The sequence below is a fragment of the Bombus terrestris genome, chromosome 4 (genome assembly GCF_910591885.1).
Source record: "Bombus terrestris chromosome 4, iyBomTerr1.2, whole genome shotgun sequence".
Classification (NCBI taxonomy): Eukaryota; Metazoa; Arthropoda; class Insecta; order Hymenoptera; family Apidae; genus Bombus; species Bombus terrestris.
Genome location: NC_063272.1, coordinates 3,232,761 through 3,257,481, shown reverse-complemented (window position 1 = coordinate 3,257,481; position 24,721 = coordinate 3,232,761). Strand labels below are relative to the sequence as shown.

Sequence of the window (24,721 nt, the reverse complement as noted above, 5' to 3'; positions counted from 1 at the left end):
CAAATTTTGTCACCATTTATTATAATTATTTTCTCAATCTAAATTAACAATTAAACTTATTATATGAAATTTTGGAAGGTTAATAGAACGTTAAAAATGTCTATCAATATCATATTTAAACTAATTGAACAACGATACGGGATATTATTTAAACAAGATATTTGAGAAATGATTATTTTAGTGATATATCTTATTTGATCATTAGTTTCTTAGTTTCCTTGAATCAACAAATAATATTTTCTTGAATTATTCTATTATTTAGTTATTAAATGAAAATTTTTTATTTTATTTCGTATATTGTACTTGATTAAATGTGTCCTGAAATATTATATCGACTTCTTCATAATGTCTGACGTACGCAAGCTTAAATACGTGCGTAGGTATTATTCAAGGATAATTAAAAATAAAACAATTCTAAGAAAAATGTTTCTACGTTGTAAAATAACTTGGCTATGTTCATAACTCAAACACATGCAAAATACAATAATAAATTCGAATTAACATTAACAATCAAAATTGTTTGATATTTTATTTGAAAAAATAGAATTAATTTAGTAAATAGGAATTATTAGTATTATATACATGTTACTAATAATTTATTTATTCAAAATCTAGCAGTAAAAAAATGATTTCCAGTGTAAAATTTCAAATACATACACATACTTAAAATAAAATAAAAAGCAGAAAAAATTGAATGGCCGAAAGGTACACGCAAGATATGCTTTATTATTTGCTTGTTACATGTACAATGGAAAATTTATCTCGAAAGTCTTTCGCTCTCTAAAAATCAATCCACACAAATTAATACTTCACTCTCGCGAAACAACGCTTCAGTCGCGGTGCAAGATGCCTTATTTAAGCCGATTACAGACGTAACTTGTTACACTACACTACACCAACTCAGCCAAGCCAAGAAATCTCTCCAAAAATAAAAGTAACGAAATAAATCGGATTTCGAAAAGAACAACACATACTTGATTATTCATTAATCAATGATAATTCACTATTGGATTATCGCATTATATTTTAATAATTAAACTGCGGATATTTGTGCAGATTCGTATTTTTGTGAAATTGAGTTGAGATTTGTTTTACCTACTAAATATTACAACGAATACTCTATTTTCAATATTTTATATAATTTCTGCGCATTATATGTAGTATTGGACTTAGGTAGGTGCCGATTCAAGCTCTTTGTACCTTATGATCTTCATACTCTTCATAAGTATTTCGAGAAAAGAAGCAATAGACAGAATTTTAAACAAACTTGAACGTAAATGCGACAGATTCAAATCCCCTATGAATAGTTTTACAAATGAAAAAAGGACTCCTAAAGAGGATCAAACCTTGCTCGAATAAGTTCGAAACTTTATCAGCACTTTAACAGAAATTCTACTTCATTTAAAATCACTTTTCTTGGCTATCGTTCTTAAATTGTTACAACTGTGGATATTCAAACAAAATTTATAGGAATCCCGTTTATCGTCTATAATTCTATAGAATTTATCTAAATAGAAGAATTCAACAAGACTCTCCTTATTCGATTGCTACTTACAAAGGATTCAATTCATTTAAATATCGAAGTACGTAGTTATAAGTAGATTTTCGAAAGTTACGAAGAATCATTCAGAGGTTCGGCACCAGCTTATAAATATCGAATACTTGACGATTATAATGGCAAGAACCATTATATTAGGTCATTCCATAACCGCTCGTTTTTCGAGCGGTTATATATGTTAAGATTGTTTACATACCTTTCAGTTTCATGAAAAAATGTAATCCACCTCTCGTTGTACAACTTCTTCCCATTTTTTTGGTAGGACCATTTTTCCGTCTCGATAAAAGTTCTCTTGTTTTTCTTTAAAATATGAAATGTATACATAAAATTCGGCACGAATTTATGGGATGACCTAATACCATACAACTATTTATTTGAAGTGAACTTTGGATATTAGATTTGATTCAAACTTATAAGTATATATTATACTTGATTTTATCACTAGATTATATTTATTCTATGCATTTCTTTATTTTCAAATTCTCCGTAAATGTATAAATATCCGCAGTATATTGGTAATTTACGAGTTTTATCTGTCATCGCACGGTTCATTCCGTATGCTCATTCGTTTTCTATATTAAGGTCAACGGAGTTCAGTTACCTTCAACAGCCATGCTGAAGTTTTAATCGAATGTGATGCTCGATCACTTTCGCTCTCATTAATCGTGCGTATAAGAGAAGATTGAGCGCGAGGCGCCAGAAAATTACAGAGAGTAGCGAGTGCCACGAGTACACCTTGTCCAGTGATAAATCGCTATTCTTCTTCTTTACATCTTGTTTCCAGTTACTTCTTATTCGATTGATGTTAACCCTTTACTATTATTGTTAAATCAATTTAGGTTTGAGTTAAGTTGTTTAATTTTAAGGTTTTTGGCTTTAATTTATATTTCACATCTTATGAAATACAATGGTTACAAAAGGTATTTTATAAACGGTATAAGACCCTTATTTTCCAATGAAGTGCTTTTTTATCAGGTTATACATTTCATTTTCTTAATATTAAATTTTCCTAATTATATGAAAGTACTATTAAATAATACGAAATTTAATATACTCTAACCTAATTAAATAGTATGTAAATGGCATAATAAATATAATGGTGGGGAAATACTTTTCGTAGCCACTGTAAGTGTCACTAATAGTCTTCGTCACGTAAAATATAAAATATAGATCGAAATGTACTACTACAAAATGAAGTAACAGAGTATCGTTAATAAATTAAATTAACTTTATATAACAAAATTGTTTAAAGTTTTGTAAGTACGCGACGGTACGATTTAAGAATTCACCATTCTGTCGTATTCGATTTATAGAATCTAAATGACCCATATAATCGTATCGTACAGTTAGATTAATATATTTTTGTTATTTTGAGTTTTTTACTGGAATCAAATAATTTAACTTTGTGTATTTGTATTAAAATATTCAATGTTTATAACTTTCTTGAAAATAATATTAATCGAATTATAATTCGATAGATTTGATTATCTTTATTCATAAAAAAAACACAATGTATCTTTTTTAATGGTATTCGTGATAGTAAGTGTAATGAAATCACGCCTCAGTAGTATTATCTTTCATTTTCAATATTGTACTTCATTTCCGTTAGTAAGTTACAATATTTGCTCATGATTTTTCATTGAAATGATACAAATTCAAACTGACGTAACAAATTAATCCATTGCATTATATTTGTAAACATAATTTTTCAATAAATTTATTGCTTCTTCGGAAGAATACTGGAATAAATAAAACCTAATAAATCTTTCATATATTTAAATAAGTTGGTACTTAACTTTTTAAGTACCAACCACGAAAACTTTTTTTGAGGGTGAATTTATTGTTTATTGTAATTTGTAATATTACTAGTGTTTATTGTTATTTTACCATCGTTAAACTTTATCATAAAATATACATACTTTACTACAAAATAAGCATGGTTTAAAACTGCATTTATAGAATATTTTAATATCTACCAAATATGCATATTGCGCTATTTATGGGTGTATGACACTATGGCACACAATATGTATCAATTTTTACATAGAACATATTTTTAGGGTTGCATTTACATAAAAAACTGAAAATAATAATTTTATATCAAGTTCGCAGACATCTTTATATGGTTTCCCAATGCATAAAGTGAATCTACATTGTTAGGCATAATGATCATGAATTACGAAACTCTTTCATGAAATTAGGTGGTCGATCAGAATATGAGCAAATTCTGTGATAATACCTACATATTCTCAGACGTTTATACATATATGAAACATTTTAAAATGCAAAACTATATAGAATATGAAAAGATATATAGGTAAAACATCCAAATTATAATAATCCTTATAAGATTTGATAGGTGAAACAATTTCCTATCTATGTTCCATCTTTTTAATCATATTCATAAGAATATAAATTTGTACAAAGATACGCAACCTATATATAACAAAATCGCTATTCGAAATTAAAGAGGAACAGATCTGGAAAAATTGTAAACAAATTATATATTACTATTTTTTAACTACACTAACTTAACTAAATACTGTATAAATAACAATACGTATACTTCGCGAATTACTATACAAACAGCAAAACAGCTATATATTTGTGCCGATTATCACAGAATTGTCGATTATTTAAATAATTGGCGTATCGCGAAAGAAATATTATTAAGATTTCCATTTCTGGGCGTATTGCTTATTGAATTAAAAGAATAATTTCGATATCTAAATTATGTAAAAATAAAACATATCATTCGTATGGAAATGTTTAAAATTTTTCATTTCAATAAATTGCGAATCTTTTCTAATTTCCCGCTATTTTTATTGTAAATGGCGATAAATCCACATTTTTATACAGAAATCAAAGTTTCGACCATTGTATCGAATCGATATGTTTTGGTTGTTTCATTATTGCTAATTAATACGTTCGATTAAGTTTACAAAGCTTCTGGTGTGCGGAATTCCTGAATCTTTAATAAAAACAGGAAAAAATATATATGTATATACTCTGTGTCTTATAACTATAAAACCATTCTAAAAGTTGTAGTTTCTATGCAAGTACGAGGTAAAAGATACAACACGACAGAATCTGATTAAAAGTATGTAAAATCGAACAGTTAAACGTATTGAAAATAGAAGGGATTTCACATATTATTACGTAGATTACTCTTATAATTTCATTTTATTGTATTCTGATAACGGTCTCAATTTTTGTGTAATTAAATATTTTGTTATATTGGTTCTGCTGTTATGAAAGAAAGAGTAATCTAGTTTTTTACGTTTTCACTTGTAGTTGCCTTTTTGCCAGTGAAATTTAATCTATTCTTGTTTATTTTAAACGAAATATGGTTTCTTAGTATGATTTAAAACATGGTACGCTTCGTTCCTTTTTCTTTATTGTTGATAAGAGTTGGAAATTTAATAACATATACAGAATATAAAATTTTAGAATGGTTCTATAGTTACGAGACTATGTCTCGTATCTTACTTGCAAATAACTATACGTAAAATTTTGACCTTAAACTTAATATTGTCGGCCTAAAGAACAAAAAACACGAATAATATCCTACGAGTAGAGCAAATATTTTTAATTAATTTCATCATAATTTCATCAAGTGTATTGTTTTCTCTTTAATCATTCTGAGAGCGCGAGTGTATTATCATAATAAAAGTCTCTTACAATTTTTTTTTTATCGTGTATTCTACAAATTCCATCTTTCCAAGATGAAATTTTAAATACCTGTTGAAACTTGCGTCGTCAAATGGTAAAAAGCTCCTCTCGAAAATACTAATGTGCGTACATGCATGCAACGATTTAGAGATATTAAATAAATAATACACATGTATATCTCTAAAAGTTGTCCCGACATTTTTCATTTTTCATCTCTTTAATCGTAAACTTTATGGGATATTCCGATTTAGACGATTTTTTTTTATTGACTTTTGGTACGTGACAAAAAATATTGTATGTAGATATTTCGAATAGTTCGTGTCAATATCACAATATAGTAAAATAAAGGTTATATTAGTTTTAGATAAATGGTGGCACAGATTAAACATCTCATGACGCAAATGAATTATTTTAGTATTATTTTAAATTTATATAAGTTAAATATCGTCCGTACTATTATAAGTAATGTACATACAACATTTGTCAAAACGTCGGTCTCTGCGACTGTTTTTAATCTTAAAAGAGAAGAAATCGTAGGTAACGATATAATTCTAATTCAAACAATAGCCAATGTTATTCTGTATATGTGTAAAAGCACAAGTCAATTGATGGTTTTCGAGAGAACTGTGCCACCAATTTGAGAGATACTAGCTTAGGCAGAATGCATTCAAACTTTTCGGCGTCATTATAATTAGCTTTAATTAGCTTACACCTTAAGTATTTCATAAGTATTAGGACACAATACGGAAAATGAGATGAACCTAATAAATTTGATTTTATTAAATATTTTATTTTAATAGCATCAGTAACATCAGATTAAAACCTTTGGAGTTGTTGTTAGACTGCAGAAGTTTATGCAAGTGCATATTTTTATAGAATTCAAGTAGAAAAACGAAAACCCGATAGAAATTTGTTATGTGACTAAAAGACTAAAAAAATTTGCTTTTTTTGTTTTCCACTCTTTGCATAATGTAGATATATTGCACATTTATGTTTAAATACATATGTAAAAACATATTATATGCTTATGTGACGTATTTATCCTATTATATTGATTTAGTTTATCATAACTGTATAACGTGCTAATAACAATATGTAATCGATGTTAAATATGAACTACGTTAAACTGTGTATTTGAAATTTCGTATGGTTGGTTAAGCGTCATAGTACCACGTGTTTCGAATTAAGATAGTTTGATTTGATTAATTCGCATCGTTACTTCCAACGTGAACCGTGTGGCGAGTAGGATGGAAATGTCTGAGAACTGTTCTTCAATTTTTTGAGACACAAATATTTAAAAAGACTGACGAGTGTTATATTTTACACGCAAATATCATCAAGTAATTTATTATTAGACGTAAATAGATATTAGATATTAAATATCTTGCTAGATATTCAATTGTTAAATATTTGAAATTTTAAACATACATTAAATATATTTCTGACATTTTTGTTTATTTGTATGTATATATCTGCATATTTTATATTTATAAACATCCGCAGTCTAATTATTATAATTGGTTTAAAATTTTATAATATAGAACATCTGTATAATGTATATATATGGTATAAAAATGTCGTCAATTATAAATAATGCAATTAACGTTTATTTTCTCGGGATTCTGATATTATTAGATTGTCCACCGTATTTGTTGATCTTTGGTTTCATGTATTTCAAAAATAAAAAAGATTAATACAAATTAATAACAAAAATATTTAATTCATTTAAAATATTTTCAATGAAGTGATCAAATCAAAGAATTGTTAGTGTCAGTATAGAATTGTCGATTAATTGTTTTCTATAATTTTTGTAAATAACTTTTACAAATATTTTTTGCTGGTTTTGAATCGTTGCCATCCATGAATATATCAGCCTGAAATTTAAATTAATAAATTGCGGACTTCAATATACAATTTATTATTTTCCACAATTTCTGCATAAATAACATTTATAAATATTTTTCACATATTCTTAACTCGAAATGCATAATTCTGACCGATTAATGGGTTTCTTAATAATCTGGATTAATTATTACATGGTACATAAAATCAGTAAATGTCCCAATACTTATGAATTGTTAAACCTGTGTATCGCTATCTCAATTTTATGCGTATCATATACCTACATAAATATTTTAGGAACACAGTTTTATCACCTATGCAATGAAAAGATCCAAAAATCGAATTTTAAGCTTTCTAAACTAGAATACCCTCATAATCTTCGATCAATCAAAATTCTATATACCAACTGTTACCATCAACTCTCTTGATCCGAGTATGAATACAATTTATCGAATCGCGATAAAAAATTTCTCTCATTGTATTTTCAATATTTTCGACTATGTTCGTATCTGTATATATGTATATGTGCATTTGCTCTATGTACACACGAGCCAGAGAGAGCAAAGTGTAAGTATGGCGGTTTTAATACATAATTGCTAGAATTATAGTGCAGGTAAGACTCTGCTCCAGAACCCGCTTCCAACTATGTATTTTACAGAATAGACTTGTTCGAACAGCCACACGGACACATTCAGCCTATTTCATAATAGTGTTATCATGCCAACTGGCTGACATAATTAAATAGAGATTCTTACACAAGTCAAGGTTGCTACAAGTCACAATCTGACATCGACAAAGACGATCCTATTTTATATGAACTGTGGTACCTTTCTCTGCCGCTTGAACAAGCGAGTGATTGTTTATATAATATAAAGATAATATTTATGTACAAGTTTTCTATAAAATCAGATACTGAAATGAATAGCGATGGATACAATATTATCTAGTTAAATGTACGTATCAATATTTATAGTAATTCCAAATATGTTCTCACGTAAGTTGTCGTACGCCAGAGAGAGAAAGATTCTGAAAAATTGTTTGGGAGATTGTTTTAGCGAAAAATAAATTTTTCAATAAAAAATATATTATGCTAATTAATAATTAAATTGAGAATTATTTTAGCTATATTGTGTGAACACAAATATTTTTAGTTTTGTAGGTTTATATAAATTTTCTATTTATAATAATTAAAATAATTTTCTTAACTACTTCACAATAGAAATCCAAGTTTAATTTCAATTATTTGTTTATTTATAATCACGCAATATTTTCATTAAATCTATAAGTTTATTACGATATCGATAAAATTGTAATTTATTAACTAAACATACACTAATAATCTCCCAAAAATTTGTACATCCTCTTTGAAACGTCCTATATAGCGCAAAATAAATTATTTTTGCAATTATCATAGAAAAACAGTATGTTTCATTTTGTGTGCATCAAGTATAGAAATTCGTTCAATTTCGAAATAGTACATATATTCAAACAAAGTAAAATTATAAAAATGGTTAATTATGAATAAGTGATTCATTAAAGATATTCTGTTGTCAAATCAAAATCTATGCAATATGGTACATATACATACAATATCTTTAATACATCACTTGGCACAGATTTTAACATATGTACCGATAAATTAATTAGTAATAGCCCGTAATTATTTCTGTGTCACGATTACGAACGAAAGTAGATATTTACAGAAAGGCAGCTCCACTTCCGATAATTTTTTAATATGTTATCAGTGTCATCATCCTAGGTAGTGTCGTGAAGGTTTTAGTTGGAGGTCACTGTTTATTAAAAAGTTATTATGAAAAAACGTTTACTCAAAAACACATAATTTCTTGGGTGCCATTTGTATTTAGTAAAATGTATAAATGTAAATCGAATGCTCTTGTTTATCTTTCTTCTTCGCCTTTACATACTGAAGTCTATGTTATTGATATTTCTTATAACTCCTACAGAACTAACTTTTTAAACCTTTTCAACAAAAAAAAAAAAAGATAACTCACGATCAGTAATGAACAGCTCGTTGTATTTAATTTCGTTACTACAAAATGATGTATGTTATGCAGTAAAAGTGTGGACATGGGAGGGACTTTATCCCAGCCCCTGCACTCTCACCCGAAAAAGATCTAAGCTAATCCAACTCCTATTTCAATTTAAATAGGATTTAATAGATACGGTAAGTTTAGCTTTTACGGGGTACGAGTTCACAATACAATTTAGGATGGTGATTTTGACAATATATTAAAAGATTATCGAAATTGAAGATGGCTCCCTTCTTATAAATATTTATCTAAACGAGTATAAACGCTTGCTTTTGTATTACAATAAGAACCACCAATATATGTTGCTCGAGTGATTGTACATGACTTACAATTTTCACATGCTTTTGAACACTTGGCAATCGAATTTATAAAACAATAATTTAATATATTTCAGCAAAGAAGGAAATGCTATGTAATCGTTTTTGTAAATAATACAGAAATACATTGACGACATGTATTTATCAACAAATGAGTAAAAGCAATATAAGAAAAAATTCCTTATACCAAATTATACGATGTAAACATACTTCAAGCTAGTTGCATTTGAAACAAAATTTTTAAGAAACATAATCATGATCTTACTTACGTAATATTCTCATAATTATATGTGTAATGTTTGGGATTTATACAACTGATTCCAATAACAACAATAGTGTACTTCATCATAAACAGCTTTTCCTTTTTCTTATTTAATACTTTCTGTGAAATATTTAACGTGAGTATCTTGAAAGGGTGTAATGTGATTATAAAATTTAGTACAAGTACAAACAGTGATTTGAATTATCAATTCAATTTACTCCGTGATTTTTGGACGTAATATTCATGCTTTGGTCGGGAATATATCGTACAAGATAGTCATCAATTTCACTTTCTGTCAGCATTTTCTATTTTCGTTGAGATTACTTTGAATACCAATCGATTGCACTTAAAGATTATATGCTACATATATGAACATGGTAATTCATCCTTATGTTCATAACACAGTATTGCTATAATCCATGTTACGTGAATATTGAGTAACTTATATCTCTTTTGGTTATATTTTTCCTTTCAATTTTATATGATGTGTGATTTGTGTATTATATGGATACGATAAAATATATTAATGGTATTACAACTGTACAATGATGAACAATATCTCTACTGTATCTTAAATTAAAATTACATACAGTTATTTCATAAACGTAGGTAAATGCATCCTACATGCTAACAATGTGTCAAAAATTCATGACATGATAACGATGCTCCTTTTAAAGCAGATAAAAAAAGATAGAAAAAAAGAAAAAAAATTGTAAAAGGACTAGAATGAAATACTGACTAGAAATCTCACATCTTAAAGAACTTACAGAGAAGCAATTTAAAATTCACTATAAAAGAGCATTTACTTTGTGCTAATAATAATTCTTCTTTTTTCTTTTTGCAATAGATGCACATAAATTAAATATGAAATTTCATTATTTTGGACTTTTAAGCTTAATATTGTTTGTATGTAGGATACACATTTGTCCCGTATCACTACAAATTCTCATTACCTAAAAGGCCATTTAAGATTTTTTCTCATTGCCTGGGAAGATACCAGTGCCATACTTTGGAAGCGCTAGATTTTTTAAAATATATTTTTTCCATTTTAGCTTTAATCTTCAATTGTTTTCATATTTCATATGAAATAATTTTCATATGGAAATAATTTGAAAGTGTATTTATGAAAAAAGTCATCAGTAACTAAGAAATGCTAAAGTAAAAACTATCTTACATATCTGCAGCATTACATAAAAGAATATAATTAATACTATTTTGATAAAATTTGCTAAAAGAAAACATCTACTGATTAAAGCACATCTGCTGTGCTTTAAATCCACCAAATATATAAAATATCTTTTAATAAAAATTATTATCTGTGATATATTTATTCAAATATCTAAATACGTCACAAATAAATATTTTTAAAAATACTGTCGAGTATAAATTATAATTTAAATAAATTTATAATCAGTCAAAATAAGTTTATAAAAAGGAGAAATATAAATTATAACTGTTATATAGATCTTGCATTCGTAATTGTTTTCCTTAAGATAAGAATATTGAATATTTGATTTCATTAAGGTTTTGATTTCATTCATATAATGTACAATTAGTTTATTAAGAAATATTTACCAATATTCATCAGTGGATACTCAGCTATATATAGTATGGTATTATATACTTTTTCACTTTTGGCAATAGCACTTCCAGACAGTGGCAGTAGGCACTTTGATGACAATAATAAGATAATAATGAATATAAAATGTTACAAGTTAATCCACCTTTGAGGCAGGTAAACCATTTCCAACAACCAGCTGCTCCTTGGGAAAGTCTAGAATTACGGTTACATGAAAACCCATATTTGCAGAGGCAATCACATACTCACAAAAGGAAAACCAGCTAAATGCTGTTAAGAAAAATATTATAAGTTTTACACAGTGCAACTAAATTTTTTATATGTAGCTAATTATATGTATGTATCTCATAACTATGACTTATTTATATTTTGATGCATTACTAAAGATTTTGTAAATACTTATATCTAAATTTTGTATATAATATCAATATTTGTAATTATTAAATTTCTTTAAAATATGTTAATTTTCTTACCGAGATCATGACACAGTAACCTATGCTTTAGAAAGAAAACGATGAGACCAACAGTACTAACAAGACTAGTTATAAAAAGTGCCTGTTTGTATTGAAGACTTAGTGCATTTGGTGTTACAAGACGACCCAATCTCACTTCTGCTAGCATATATGTTAAAGAACTGATCATAAAGATAATGAAAATTTTTTCATGCACATCTGAAAAGTAGCATTTCTTGTTAAATAAATTTTTAGCTATAAGATGATTATATACATAATTTATGACATGTTATTAATAAATTCTAGTATTTTATCTTTTACACTTTAGTATACAAATAGTCTCTATTATATCTTACATTATTACTCACAATAATTTTCTCTGTTAGAAATATATGTGACTCCACATAGCGCTGCCACTTCTGCCATGCTTAACCAATAACATAGATTTAAAAGTCTAAATCCCATAATTTTGGAAGGTACATCTTCAACTGTTTTAAGTATTTTATAATAATATGAATGATATACAGTAGCAATAATTAAGCGAGGACCTATGTGTAGAGCTATGCTTATGCGCCACAAATATCGTTGAGGAGATATACCAGTAATAGCTGAGATTGATGGAAGTACATTATAAACCTAAAATAAAAAATAGATAAATTAGAAGAGGTAATAAAATTTAATATATTGATCACAATCATAATAGGTATGTGAATTTCATACCCTGCAGTGTGTTTCATGGATATCATCTTGTTGAAAGATATATGCTGTAACAAAACAGACTAAAAGTGTGACCAGAGGTAAAGACACTGTTGCCAAACACAATTTTTTAAATGATATTGCCATATATATGGAACTTTTACTGTTTCCCACATTGTTCAGTTCCATAGTGAAATTATCTAATATTTTGGCATTGACGCACAAAATAAAAAGAGAGTTTAAAAGGATGCAAGATCTGAATCAATCTATATTAAAATCATTTCTCCTTTCAATTTTCATTAAAAAAATCAAAACGTTCTTTTAAAAGTTTCATAATATGCCTGTAAATAGAAAACAAATTTTACATTAATGAAACAGCATACCACAAAGAAGCATACTGAAATGTAATCAATATTTTCAATGCATGCATGCAGATTATCATACATTATACAAAGCAAAGTTAACATTCCATTAACAATATTTAACAACTACTCTTAACACTAATATATCACATACAAATATATATTAATCATAACAAAATTTGCTTGTAATCACATTATTTATGCATTTTAATAAACGTTTCAAACAAATATGTTGCAGTAAGATTTATAAAATAAAACAAAAATAATTTTGAAAGACAATAAAAATCATAATATGTCAGATTCTCTTTACAAATGTTACACACAAAATGATAAGTATATTTAGTTAATTACTCTATTTTCAGAATTGATTTCGCGGATAACCTACTTTTTCTATTTATAGCAAACAAAGGCACTGTCACGGGCCACGGATAACGCGTCGTTCGTGACATTTGCCTGGAGGCGATTTATTATATTTATGACTATGACACTCCTGCACGGAATTCGCAACAATGGTCAACTTTGTTCACGCGACCAATGATTTGATGAATGATAGAAACTTCTTTGAATTTATTTGAAAGCTGTCAATAATTTTACCAATCTTTCTTTCCTCTTTCTTTTTTTCTCTAGAGTGTATGAGAAGTTACTTCACTTAAATGGTTATATCTGTTCTACACAATAATGCAGTTATATTATATGTCCACCTTGACATCGTACTTGTTAAGTCATTTAGTGAGCACCTGTTAATGTCCTATTCAAGTATTTATGATTTCTGGTTTGAAAAGATAGCCATGTATTCAAGTACATAAAGGATAAACAGCACATACAATACACGATTAAATGAGATTTCAATGCTGCATTTGTGTCATTTATGTCACATTTTTTAATCAATAACAATTTATTTGAGTCAAGATTCTGTCAATTGTGACTTGTTCATTCATATTCATTTATGTTTTTCATGCAGAAAATCAGAAGAATTTACCTTGTTCCTTATGTACAAACGTGTCGTCTGCTAGCCTGCGAATTTCTGTTCGAAAGGATGCCATCTATGATTTTTATAAATGCTTCTGGATGCTACTTTAAGCTAGCGCCAATTTTAAACTTTTTTATTCCTCAATTATATGAAAATATTGTTATTAAATATATTATTATTATATATTATCAATTATATTATCTTAATATATATTATAAATATATTATAAAAACATGTTAATAACGGAAATTAAGAAAGTATAGGGATATTATATACTGAAAAAGTATAGAATAATTTTAATTTTATTAAAAATATAATTACAAATATCCTAACTGAAAATTTATCTTGCTTGATCTCTTTCATATGGTTCCTGTTCCATCTCGTATTCAATTTCGACCCTTGGACGGGCTCTCCTTTGCGATTTCTGTTTCCTGACAACAAGTTTCTTCGCTTTCTTACTGGTTGTAGGTACTAGATCCTATAATAACACGATAATTTTAAATGCAATCATATTATAAATAAGAATAAAAGTAAAAGATTATAATATTAGTTACTTCAATATCATTATCGTCAGATACAAAGTCGTCAGATAATTCGATCTCCTCTTTTTTTCCTGAATCACTGTCCTCGTCCTGTTAAAATGGATTAATTAATATTAAACAGAAAATGGCGATATAACACTCAGTAATTCATATTTAAATGAGGATAATACATATATTTATATCTAAATGAAGGACAAATTACCATAGATACTTCTTGAATTTCAAAATTATCGTCCTCATCTTCGTCATCAGTTTCTGCTTCTATAAAATGAGGCGTATTTGCTTCTCTTTCTCTCTCTTTCTCATCTGCTTCTAATTCTAACTCTACTTCTTTCTCAATTTCTTGTTCCTTTTCTTCTTCTCCTTCACTCTCAGCCTCGCTTTCACCTTCAACTTCAACAGCTTCAACAGCTTTGTCAAACACTTTTTGTGGGAAATTGTAAATATCATTATACTGAAAGAAAAATGACGATGAAAAAATAATTTAGATATTAAAATTTATACGTATAATTATAAAGAGAAAAATGTGTACCATGCCCTGTTTTAATCTTTCCATAAGTTGTTTTTCTATTGCAGTTTCTAATCTGGCAGCTATAAGTGCCTTTTCTTCTCTGCGTCTTTCTCTCCTTTCAATTTTTCTTTGAATTGGTACAATTTGTTTTTGTCTTCTCAATCTTATTCTTCTCATACGTAAGAGGTATTGTGTAATTTTTATAAATCTTTGCTTGCATTTTGCTTTTATGAAACCAGGCCAGTACAATAAATTTTCATTAATTTGTTGTATTGCTTTTTCAAAATTTCTAGAAAGCTTCACTCTTTCCCACGCATTCTTTGGGAAATGTATTCTATAAGGAATAGAATGTACAATTAATAATAATATTAGACAGTTTTGAAAGAATATAACATCTAAGTTAAATCTTTACCTTTCTGCCGTTCTCATGTATAAGTAAATAATACCATTTTCTTCCCTAACTGTGGCATACTGACTGTTTGCAAGAGGACAAGACGCTCTACTGCATAAACCCGTAAGATTATATTCATTGCGACAAAACCTCTGCGACTTTGTACTATAAAGGTAAAGAATAAATTATATCACACAAAACCATTATTCTGCTTTTTAAGTTATACATACTTTACTTTAAAAGAACAGAAGGATTTATTGATGACACTCCATACAACCTAAAATAATTTATCATTGTATAAAATATTAAAAATGAATATAAGCAGTTTTTAATGTACTCACATCGTCGTGCTGCATTTTGTTTTTATATTACTTTTATACTATATCTTATATATACTTTTATATTATTACGTTTTGTAATAGTCATTTAAATATTTACAAATTATACTTGTAAAAGAATACACGTGCATTCAAAGGTTCTTGAACGATATAGGTTACACTTAGTTCACCGCATGTAGTTCCAAATTCGTAACTGATGGCGCTACAGCCTAGAGCAGACATTTTTTAATTTAAACTACAAAAATTCATTCATATAAATATGTACATATATATATACATATATACATATGATATACATCAATGATACCAGTGATATGACAGACGAAATACAGATGTACAGTATATGGTATTACAAGATTAGAGGAACATTTTTTTACTCTTATTTTCGCAAGCACTATTTATAGTTATTTAGATATAGTTAATGATGTTAATTAACAAATCGACATTCTGGCTATTGATTTCTAGTAGAGAATCCATGAATAAAAATAAAGGGATGTCGTCCTTACGTGTTTTCGAAAAGATAAAACTTGACATACTAGTCAATACTATTATAAAAGTATATAGAATAGAATCGATGAATCAAAAATAAAGGAACAACGTCCTTATGTGTATTCGAAAAGATGAAACCTAACATACTAGTTAATACTATTATAAAACTCAGTAAAAAATCAAACTGGTTGATTTCCGATTATAAAATCTACAATCTGGCAACGTTTTTCCAATGCGCTCGATTTTTAAAAATTCAGGTTGTTTTCAAGATGTAGTACTCTTATTTTCACAGTAATGAAAATTTTTGCATTATTTAATATTATTATGAAGGTACATATAAAAATAATGATTAATGATATCCGCAAAAAGTTAAATTTAAAATATTTGCAAACATTTTTGTTGCGTGCTTTATTGTTATGGATAAAGATGTGGATATGTATTTCTTACGTTTTAATAAAGGCATTAGGTAAAATTAAATTCAGCTAAATATTACTAAAATAAATTTATTAATCTTGAACTTAAATAAGATTAATAATAATATAAAAATAAATTAGTCTTTTCACAATTTACAAGATATTAATATATAAAGTATAACATAGAATTGAAATATTTTATGTTTAATTGAACAGTATTAATATAATGTTATTCTCTTATATGATACTAGTATATGAAATATAATGTAGAATTTAAATATTTTGTGTGTAAATTGAACAGAATTAATATAATGTTGGTCGTACAGAATTAATAAATAATTTACATGTAGTTTATTAATAAATTATGAAAAACATTAAAGTTCATAAATAATAAATAAATAATATAGAAAATATATAATAATATATGGTACAAAGACTAAAATAATAGAAATAATAAAATTTATTATTGAAGTGGTCACCACTTCTAGGAAAACTCCACATCTGGTCTTTTTAGCTTTCTCAAGCGCTGAAGCCATCGACAGCATATAGACAAAAGAATAGCAGGGAGGCAGACCATAAACAGTAGACAGGCGACGTTGGCTTCGGGGTTTTCAGTCATAAAGTAACACTGCTAGCGTGCGGATCTGGACCAGCTCAAACTGTATTCCTGTATTTCATTATTAAGTCAAATATATATTTTGTATCTTACACTTTATCCACGCGTTTTTCTCTCTTTATATACTGAATAACCTCAACATTTATATATATAGTTAACATTAATTTTGTTGCAATTTCATTTGTATGCTTCTTCTTTTGGGAATCCACATAGATCCGAGTCAATTGTAGTACAAATGAAGTATTTGCAGTTACTTACAAAATTCCACTGCTGAGAAAACAGGAGAGCATGTAGAATACTTATCTCGAATAAATTTGCCTCTACTATTTTTATTTCTTAACATGCAATTGAACAATTTTAATGAAGCATCTTCACGGAAAGTAATATTACGCAGAATCGCGTAAATATTTTCTTTGTTTTAGGTCTTTTACTTTTATCTGCTTTTACTACATCCTGTAAAAGTCTCCACCCTTTTAGAGACTACAACGCTAAACACACCCAATGGGGTAGCAGACTGGTTACAGTAAGAGGCAAAAACCTCCTCAACAGCATAATATCCAACAACCTCAACTACCTTACCACATACGAACCCACACACTGGCCTACCGACACAAATAAAATACCCGATCTCCTTGATTTCTTCATAACTAAAAATATCTCGTCAAGACACGTCCAAATCAATTCCTCGGTTGATCTCTCCTCTGACCATTCCCCCGTGATAGTAACAATCAGTTCTACTATCATCGAGAATACACCTAATGGCTCCATTCATAACCAACACACCAACTGGCAGCTCTTTAGAGAAATCTTCACACACACAACTTCAGCCTCAACTTCACTAAAAACCAATGAAGAAATCGAAGCAGCCACGGAATACCTAAACACGAGCATAATAAACGCTATCCGCTTCTCCACACCGGTAATAACGTCCATCAGCAAACACGAATATCCCCAGTACATATTAAAAACAAATAGCAGAAAAACGTAGACTAAGAAGAGTATGGCAGACACATAGAACACCGGAGGACAAACGCAAACTAAACAACGCAACTAGAAAACTATCCAAAACCATAAAAAACTACAATAATGGCTGTTTTCACAAATATCTCGCCAGCTTGTCCCCCACAGCCGACTCCAACTACTCACTATGGAAGGCCTCCAGGAAACTCACGCGCACCCCACAAATAATACCTCCAATCCGCCGCCCGCAAGGCGGATGGGCGCGTAGCCCTATAGAAAAAGCCAACCTATTCGCCAAACACTTGTCTGAAGTATTCAAACCCCATTCCTCCGTAGCTGCTGCGGACGTTACCGAATACTTGCAAACTCCCTTCCAAATGTCCCCTCCTATTGAGCCCTTCACTTCTGCAGAGATTAAAGAAGCGATCAGTCGCCTAAACCCCAAGAAAGCAGCAGGTCACGACCTAATAGGAAATAAAGCAATCAAGGAACTTCCCATAAAAGGGATTGCACTCGTCGCATCAATCTTTAACGCTATCCTCCGCCTTCAACACTTTCCCAAGGCTTGGAAAATCTCACTAATCACCCTCATCCCTAAACCCGGCGGTAAACCAATATATGAAACAACCTCCTATCGCCCAATCAGTCTTTTACCTACCCTGTCTAAACTATTCGAGAGGATGCTCACGAATCGTCTCCTCCCACTCCTAGAAGAATTGAAAACACTCCCAGACTACCAATTCGGCTTCTGAAAACAACACTCAACAGTAGAGCAAATCCACCGCATAACCCACATGATCAGCCAAACCCTTGAAAAGAAAAAATACTGTTCAGCGGTATTCTTAGACACCCAACAGGCATTCGACAAAGTATGGCATGAAGGGCTACTCTACAAGATCAAAAAGATCCTACCCCATCCATACTACTCCATCTTAAAATCCTACCTAACCAACAGACAATTCATAGTTAAATGCCTAGGCGCCTCTTCCGCAACATTCCCAATAGAATCCGGCATACCCCAAGGTAGTGTCCTCGGACCCCTACTGTTGTCCATCTACACTGCCGACTTACCTATATCAAACGAGGTAACAATAGCAACATTTGCCGACGACACGGCACTATTAGCTACCCACGCAGACCCGGCAATTGCCTCATCCACTCTCCAGCGAAGTCTCGACACCATGGAAAAGTGGTTCCAAAAATGGGGCTTCAAAATAAACGAAAAAAATCCTCTCATGTAACCTTCACGCTCCGAAAACAAACCTGCCCCCAGGTCACCATTAACAACACAATAATTCCAAGCAAGGACTCCGTAAAATACCTGGGCATGACCCTGGACAGGAGGCTAACTTGGAAAAAACATATCTCCGAGAAATCAAAGCAATTAAAGGAAAAACTAAGAAAACTCTATTGGCTCACGGGCCGACGCTCCAAACTAAACATACAGAACAAAATAACCCTCTACAAGGCCATAATAAAACCTGTCTGCACCTACGGAATCCAACTATGGGGAACAGCAAGTAACTCCAACATTGAAATACTCCAACGCTTCCAATCGAAAACGCTAAGATCCCTATTAAATGCACCCTGGTATGTTACCAACGAAACAATCCACCGTGACCTCAAGATACCTACAGTCAAAGATGAAATACACAAGTCCAGAAGCAGATATAACACAAGAGTCAACAACCACCACAACCCACTAGTCACCCAACTACTGGACACGACGGACCAGATCCGCAGACTAAAAAGAAAATACCCACTAGATTAAATCCTTAGTTCTACTAGAATCAACAATATAAAGCTATTATAATCCATGTCATTGTACCACGCCAAATTAAGTTACTGAAAATTCTCAACGAGAATTGATTGTAAATATTCTAATAAATAAAAAAAAAAGAAAAAAAAACCCTGCATTGATTGATTGTTGAGGCGATTACTAGCGGAAGGCAAGCGACTACTTGACCAATTGGCTTGCCGTTCTTCTCGCGAGTAGCGTTCTAAGTCGGCTGCTTTCTTTTCAGCTTCTTCAAGATTCACGGGTTCAGTGATTAATAATGTTCGGCCTATGTCGCGCCTGAGTCCCTTTAGGTACACACGGACAATCTTCTTTGTAGTTTCTTCGATCATTAGCTTGCGTAGAAGTGGTTGTGGGTACTCGTTGGTTACTGCGTACAGTAAACGGTTGAGTATTCTTCTGAACCGAATATTAAAACTCTGCACTGATTCTTCCCGTCCCTGTCTCAACTCTTTTAATTGTTCCCGATATTCTTCCGAAGTCACTTGAGCTGCCACATTGTTCCTCAGTGCGTTGTACAGATCACTGTAGCACTCAATGGTGATGTTGCGGATACTTTGAGCTGCTTTTCCTACGATTTTTTCTGCCTTTATTGCTTTTAGCAATAAATTTTGCTCCATGCAACGGTCTTTCATACCGCTCACTTCTTTGATGAATTCTTCCACACCTACGTCATCGTCTCCGTTGAGCATTGGAATACAACGTATTGCATCCTTAACTCGTAGAGTGGAAAGAGCGGGTGGAAAATAGCCTCTTTCTTCAACCTCGGGTTGTTCGGTGTCGATGTGCGCAGGTGGGATGCCTGGAATCGTTAACCCGGTCGGTTCGCGTGCCCTAACCGTACTCCCGGTGCGATTAATCGCCGTCGATTTACTTTCGTTGCTTTCGGTAATGATGGAATCAGAATCATCAGTCGCAAGGGATCCGAACCCAGTCCGTAGCTCTGCGACGGTTCTCCTAAGACTTCCGAATTCTGCTACCCAGTATCTATTTGTTTCGTCACTTTGCGTAGACAAACGTAACATATCCTCTTGTAAACGGGCAATACTCTCTTGCTGTTTTTGAATACTATCCAATATTGTTCGCAACGTTGGATTCGTTGAGGTAGAAGTTTGAGATTCGTTTGTCTTAGACATCTTCCTGCTTTCGGACGAAGATGAGTCTTGGCTACTGAAACTAGATTTTCTTTCACGGTAACGTACGAAGGAATCCAGTTTACCTTCCTTTGTCACTTCACTCGGTTCGTGATAGTTACTTCGTTGTTGCGGACGACCGTAGTCCCAAATAATCTTCCGTAGATGATGAATGTGTTTTGGTTTCCGAACAAACACTTTTCACTATCCTGGCAGTAATCGCCAAAAATGTCACGTAAAATAAAAAACAGGGGGCTCGAACGAAAAGAAAAAATTAAGGTAACAAAAAAAAACAAGAGAATTTATTTCTTGTATTCTGAATTTACACTGACTGCGATTTTGTTCTGAGCTCCAGCCGTGACTTTCCAAGACTGAAGCTCTTACAATTTGACTTTCGGTAACATCTGTTTCTTCTTTGTTTGTCATCCCTCAATATCCCCACTACCCTGTAGGCGAACGTGACCGTTGTCACGCTTCTAGGACATTCGGTGGAAGGACCGTTAGGATACAGATGACTCATTAGGCACTTCGGCGATATACATTGTCGCCAAGGTCGCCACATCTCTATCTCCATCATCGGTCCATCGGATTTGAAGTATGCCGGTCGTGACAAGAGCAACGTTCAAGATGAAATCCTCGGCCCTTGTTAAATCGTCTCGGTCGGGGTCGAACAATGCGTTCGCCAGCATCCTCGTTTCTCGGTGATTGCACATAAAGCTGCCATTATTAGAACTTCAGTGGGCGGTAAGCGCTGGTGCTTTTTCCAGTCTCGCGTTCGCGCTTACTCTTACGCACAATTCGCCGCTGCACTCGCGTGCGTTTCCAGCCGCGTTCATCCGTCCATGTGGCTGCCAGTCGTAGCACGAAGCTCGTTCGTCGCGTTTACTCCACTTTTTTCATCGAAAAATTTTATCCGGAATATCACGTTCGACTCGACGACCGATTAATTATCGTATTTTAGTTTCACCGATGGTGCATCATTTTCATGGGAAACGTTTAAATTTCCACGTGGTGCCACGTGGTGGAAAAATTGGCCATCGGTTGCTGCACGACGCTCCTTCGTCGCGTTTATACCACCTCTTCGGCGAAACATTCCATCCGGAACGTCGCGATCGACACGAGATCGAAATTAATTATATTCTACTTTCTCCGATGGTGGATCGTTCTTGCGCGAAAGAAAATTAAATTCCTACGGCACGTGGTGAATAAATTGGCCACCAGTTGCTGCACGACGCTCCTTCGTCGCGTCTACTCCACTTTTTCGTCGAAACCTTCTGTCCGGGGGTATCGCGATCGACCCGAGATCCGATCGATCGTCTTATCCTTCCGTCCTTTTCGCGAAAGTCGTTCGAATTTCTGTGACGCGCGCGTGGAAAATACTGGCGCGAATCTTCGAGTTAGTGAGAATCTTTGGCTCGAATTTGATGATTCGTTCGCGTGGGAATGGGACGGCGAGGCGTGCGATTGTCGCGATCGCTCTTATCGCTCGCTCCACTTACGTTCCGCTTCGTTCTACCGACTACTAGTTTGCTGTATTCCCGGTTACTTTACTGGTGGTGAATCGTTAATCGACGCGAGTTACCGCCGACGAGTTTGTTACGATACGCAAGTACAGTGGAAAAAGGAGGTTAGCGAAACAGTTTCGTAAAGCTAAACGATTGGACGAATCGAAAGGAATTGGAAGTCGTTCTAAGAATTCTGTTCGAAGACAGCTTTGAGAAGGCGAACGGCGATTGAAAAAAGAAGAAATTGAAAGACGTCGAAGGAAATCGAGAAACGTTCGAATTCAACGAGGCAGTTTCGTACGCCTAGAGACGATGATCGAAGGAAATTGAGAAAGATTCGTCTGTATTTCAAGATTCTGTATCAATTTGGTATAAATAGGTCGAGCAAATATTCACGGTTAATCTTTTCGATAAAGCACTACCTACAAAACCACTGCATTCTATGATTTCATTTCATCTCTGGTGTACCGTAGAATCGTTCCCTTCTCCATTATACGATCGATTAAACAACACCCTGTGTATTAAAACCAACGATTCACCTTCGTATTACCTCCGCGCGAGCTACGTGATAAAGCGCGAGACATTGAAAATGTTAGATCGCGAGAGTATCGTCGCATCCGCGTCTATATGACGCGGAGTTTCGAACGCGTTACGAACCGGCGAAATGAAATGAGAATATCGGGTCTGCGAACTAGCTGCTTTCATCGCGATAACTACGTCTGCGAGTGAACGAGCATTCCTGGCGAGTTTTGGGTAGCCAGAAAATCCTATTGAAATTTCGATCAAAGCGCGCGAGACATGACGCGATCGAAACTTCCCAGTTTTCTCCTCGCCACGTGGCTGCTCGGCACGATCGCTACTAAGTCGCGAATGAGCGACTTTCTGCAAAGCTTGCAGGAGTACGAGATCGTTTACCCTCGAGTGATCCCGAATGAGAGCGCGCGGAACAGAAGATCGACCCACGAAGACCGAGAAACTTGGCGCGAGTATCTCCACCAAGAACCGGTGTTCCTCGAGATCAGCAACTGGACCTTAAGGACCATGGCCAACGATCGATTGATACTGTCGTCGAATTTCACCGTGAATTGGGTGCGCCAGGGTAAAACCAAGTCCGAGCGACGTAACGCCAAGGCGAACTGCGATCTTCGACAAGGCAGCTTGGAAGGAGACGCGAGTTCCTTCGTCGTCGTGACGATATGCGAAGAAGAAGTGTACGCCTTGATGATGATCGGGCAGAGATCGTTCTTCGTTCAGCCGCTGACGAATGGCCAGCATGTGATGTTTCAGCCGAAAAACGAAAAGTGGTGGTCGATCAGGAATAATTCGAGCTTCGTGTCTGTGAATCCGGAAAATCCTGCAGGCGAGAAGGATCGTTATCGCGATGGCTTTTCATCTTTCGTTAGACGGTTGGATGTAGGTGATTGGTTGATCGATTTACCGACTTCCTTGCCAATTATGTTATAAGCTTCTTACTTTGCGATCCGCCGTTAATCGCTTCTTCTATTCTAAAATTGACTCTGATCGTGATACTGTAAGAACTGATAGCGTCGATATGATAATACCATACATAGAGTATGAGAGTAATCGTAGTACAAACGAATATATATATATTCGGTTTAATAAATTTAATTTAATAAATTTAAACCGTCAAACAGGGAGGGCTTAATCTGCAGGCAAAAAGAAGAAAAAGAAATAATTATTTACAAAGCGAACGACCATTAGCTAATTCCAATTTGAAAATTTAGCTAAAGTCAAAGTCATTTTGAACAAATGTTTCCTGTACGCGTTACCGTTTGGCATGGACGAACGTCTCGGACGTTGATGTCCGTACATTTATATATATATATGTAGTATCGTGGACAAAAGGCCTAAGATATCTGCCGAATCGTAAACAATGTCGCGAGAGCCGCGGCATCGTCGGGTACATCAATGTGTCGTCGGTCCTTTTTAAGTGGATAGTTTCGTGGAAAGGGCCCGCGTGACCCTGGCCACGGGCGTTTCGGGACACGTGTCTCGAACGGCGGGGAAAGACAAAGAGACGTTAAAGTCAGTATTAGTTGAGAAGCCGGAGAGGACGGATGCAAAAGGTGTGCAGTGTGTGAGTTGAGAAGCGAGAGCGAGCGAGTGTAGAAGCCGAAGAGTGTGAATCGGGAAGTCGGAAGCCGCGTATGAGAATAAGACGTACGACAGCATTGTAATCATTTCGTTGCTTCGAATATTATTAATTAAATCAAAACATCATTACTTGTCCTTTTCCTCTAAGA

At 32.6% G+C, this 24,721-nt stretch overlaps 2 protein-coding genes and 1 long non-coding RNA gene across 6 annotated transcripts; all 3 read right to left on the bottom strand.

Annotated features, from left to right (window-relative positions):
- Positions 1 to 3,933: 3,933 nt before the first annotated feature.
- On the bottom strand, positions 3,934 to 13,867 carry LOC100646103 (post-GPI attachment to proteins factor 2-like). Of its 4 annotated transcripts, none has more exons than XM_003394821.4 (5): positions 13,771 to 13,867; positions 12,454 to 12,770; positions 12,102 to 12,369; positions 11,755 to 11,952; positions 3,934 to 11,551 (listed from the first exon to the last, which is right to left on the bottom strand). In XM_003394821.4, exons 2-5 carry the CDS (start codon positions 12,616 to 12,618, stop codon positions 11,418 to 11,420), a joined length of 765 nt encoding a protein of 254 aa, XP_003394869.1. In that variant the 5' UTR covers positions 12,619 to 12,770; positions 13,771 to 13,867; the 3' UTR covers positions 3,934 to 11,417. The 4 variants fall into 4 exon arrangements, with proteins under 4 accessions (XP_003394869.1, XP_048261585.1, XP_048261584.1 ...); XM_048405628.1 differs by lacking the exon at positions 13,771 to 13,867 and adding an exon at positions 13,506 to 13,665; XM_048405627.1 differs by lacking the exon at positions 13,771 to 13,867 and adding an exon at positions 13,143 to 13,373.
- Positions 13,868 to 14,045: 178 nt separating this feature from the next.
- Positions 14,046 to 15,727, bottom strand: LOC100645984 (protein MAK16 homolog A). Its single transcript, XM_003394820.4, has 7 exons — positions 15,547 to 15,727; positions 15,436 to 15,482; positions 15,227 to 15,370; positions 14,836 to 15,148; positions 14,506 to 14,757; positions 14,316 to 14,393; positions 14,046 to 14,239 (listed from the first exon to the last, which is right to left on the bottom strand). Exons 1-7 carry the CDS (start codon positions 15,559 to 15,561, stop codon positions 14,102 to 14,104), a joined length of 987 nt encoding a protein of 328 aa, XP_003394868.1. The 5' UTR covers positions 15,562 to 15,727; the 3' UTR covers positions 14,046 to 14,101.
- Positions 15,728 to 23,289: 7,562 nt separating this feature from the next.
- Positions 23,290 to 24,359, bottom strand: LOC125385002. The gene is made up of 2 exons (XR_007223921.1): positions 23,896 to 24,359; positions 23,290 to 23,811 (listed from the first exon to the last, which is right to left on the bottom strand). It is a non-coding gene; the product is annotated as an uncharacterized LOC125385002 (long non-coding RNA).
- Positions 24,360 to 24,721: the final 362 nt, after the last annotated feature.